Genomic DNA, 2,500 nt, shown 5'->3' on the forward strand with positions numbered 1-2,500 from the left:
GTGATCGGAAGGAGGAATCTTGAAAAATTTAGCATTTCGTTGGTGCTCAAAGGTGGCTTTCTTTGTCCCGCAATTCTGGAAAGTATTTTTCTGGAAGGTGCGGATTCCTCCTTGCCAGTTACGTTTTGTTCTTCCGAAGCTTGGTAACCACTTGATATACCTGCGATCTGTCCCAATTTCTTGAGCTTTTCGTACTTCGACTTGAAAAGATCATGTCTCTTTGAGGCGACATTGACGTTTTTGGGCACCTTAAAACTTGTCTTATAACCAGGCCATAGTCCTTTCATGCTAAATTTGGGGTGTTTGACGTCCACAGTTGCCAAAACAGGACTGTTCATCGCTAGCATCTCCGCATTGTCATTGTCTACAAGCCAGTCTTGCTTGCTCGAAGCCTTTACCTTAGACTCGGGTAGCTCGTAGTGGAGATTTGTTCCTACCGGATTCGCTTCAACGTGAATTTCATACGATTTGGCTCCCCCGCGAAATCCATTTTTCTGAGCTGTGATTTTCAGTGCAAGACAAAGCAAACACTGTAATAAACTAATCGCAGTGAAACAACTTGTCATTCTTCCGGTCATGTCATTTGTAGGGGATAAAGACCTTGGTTATGATCCCCTCTTTAAACGAACTCACTCCCAATAACGACAATTATTAAGTTTCACATGCTTCGAAGAGTCAACATGAACGATGCCACCGTCGTTGATTTTCGAACAAGCAATAAACGTAGGAGAGTAAATAAAAAGGGAAAGTGACAGAAGAGAGGGCTGGATCTTCATTTATACTTAATGACGTACCACTTGTGGCCAATTTTCCGAACGGAGTGAATTTTTCCCACTGACTGACAGGTATAGCAATATCCATAACGACATCTCCGTGATATGAAACGAAATGTAGTTTTAGTTCTGGCGCAACGATGCAGAGTCATGTAAAATCTCAGTACTTTCTCCTGTTTTCCATGTAAGGAAGAGGAAATTGCTCTTTTTTTAGGTCAAAGAAGATTGTATTTATCTTTGAAAATGAAGCGCTGAATAGTTTGATCGCTTGCCATAACAGGGACCTGCTATTGGGCGCGGACGTTCAGCTGTAAATAACACTGATATTTTCATCCCCGTATCGAATGACTTTGAACAATTTTTACAGCATCATGTCAGACTACAACTTCGTCTTCAAATAATTTTGGTTTGGCTATCACGGAGCACTGTTACTCAAAGCAGCTCTTTATTTTTACTTTAAGAAAAGTCACATGTTTCGAAGGACAGTCCGTCGAAATATGTCGGTGAACAGCAGCAGTTCACTCTCCATTGCGTTTGAACTAAAAAAAAGCCACCCCACAGTTGATTTCGGTATAAGGAGGATAGTAAGATTGGCTGCATCTTAAATTAAATTGCATCTTCAGGCTTTTCGATAGAGAAGGTACCGCCGGACATGGCTATTTTCCGTTGTAAGGCCGATTACAAGTGTCTTGGGAGCGAACCCTCGCGGATGCCTGTGTCCCGTATACTTATTGTAAATGAGGCTCTCAGAAATGCTGTTTACTTTCTTGAGTTTGGAGAACAAAAAGAAAACTAAACTTATTGCGTAAAGAAATGATTTCAAGCATCTTGAATTGTTCGGAGTAACACAAGGATTTACTAGAAGTTGTTAATAAGGAAATTGGAAAAAGATGATCAGAACTTTCAATTGACTAATCTCACACCATTAAATAACCGCTGAATTCTAAAATAGCGACTGTCGAAAGAAAGTGCCGAACTGCCGCTATCCGTATTTTGGATGACATTTATGCTCTCTTTCTGTGTACGCGGTAATAACGGACTGGGCCCGTTTCTCGAAAGTCCCGAAACTTTACGGGCCATTTTCGGGTGTCACAATTCCCTTTGTATCTCAAGAACGGAGAGAATTTAAGTCGTCAAACTTCACAGTTATTTTTCTTTTTGTTGCCTTGAAAACATGTTAAAAGATCGGCTTTCCAAAACAAGTGGTTGGCAAGTTCACAAATGGCTTTTGGGGTCCGAAAAGTTTTCGGGACATTCGAGAAACGCGGGCCCCTGGGGGCCGTTTCTCGAAAGTCCCGAAAATTTACGGGCCATTTTCGGGTGTCACAATTCCCTTTGTAACTTAAGAACAGAGGGCATTTAATTCGTCAAACTTCACAGTTATTTTGCTTTTTCTTACCTTGAAAACATCTTAAAAGATCGGCTTTCCAAAACAAGCGGTTGGCAATTTTACAGATGGCTTTTCAGTCCCGAAAAGTTTTCGGGACTTTCGAGAAACGGGCCCCTGGTCCGAGTTATTGATTTTTTCTTTTGTTTTTTGTTCATTTGAAACTTTTAAACCAGCATAGACCACCATGCATAAAACTGACGTCGCTATATGCAGACCGCAGAACTGACCTCGATTCCAGAGCTCTTCCTCTCTTCTTCATCAGGGAGAACTAAAAATTCAGCACATGTAAGGCATTATTTACTTAATTTCGTCCCGCACCTCAGTGGAGTGAGGCAGC

The 2,500-nt window shown here is 41.4% G+C and overlaps 1 protein-coding gene across 1 annotated transcript in view; it reads right to left on the reverse strand.

Moving 5' to 3' along the window:
* Nucleotides 1-1,041, reverse strand: part of LOC138039935 (uncharacterized) — a 2,861-nt gene extending 1,820 nt beyond the window's left edge. Inside the window, exon 1 of the mRNA XM_068885759.1 lies at nucleotides 1-1,041. This exon is cut by the window's left edge and continues 259 nt beyond it. Coding sequence (XP_068741860.1) covers nucleotides 1-578 — 578 coding nt within the window. The 5' untranslated portion in view covers nucleotides 579-1,041.
* Nucleotides 1,042-2,500: the final 1,459 nt, after the last annotated feature.

The sequence above is a fragment of the Montipora capricornis genome, chromosome 3 (assembly GCF_036669925.1).
Source record: "Montipora capricornis isolate CH-2021 chromosome 3, ASM3666992v2, whole genome shotgun sequence".
NCBI classification, from domain to species: Eukaryota; Metazoa; Cnidaria; class Anthozoa; order Scleractinia; family Acroporidae; genus Montipora; species Montipora capricornis.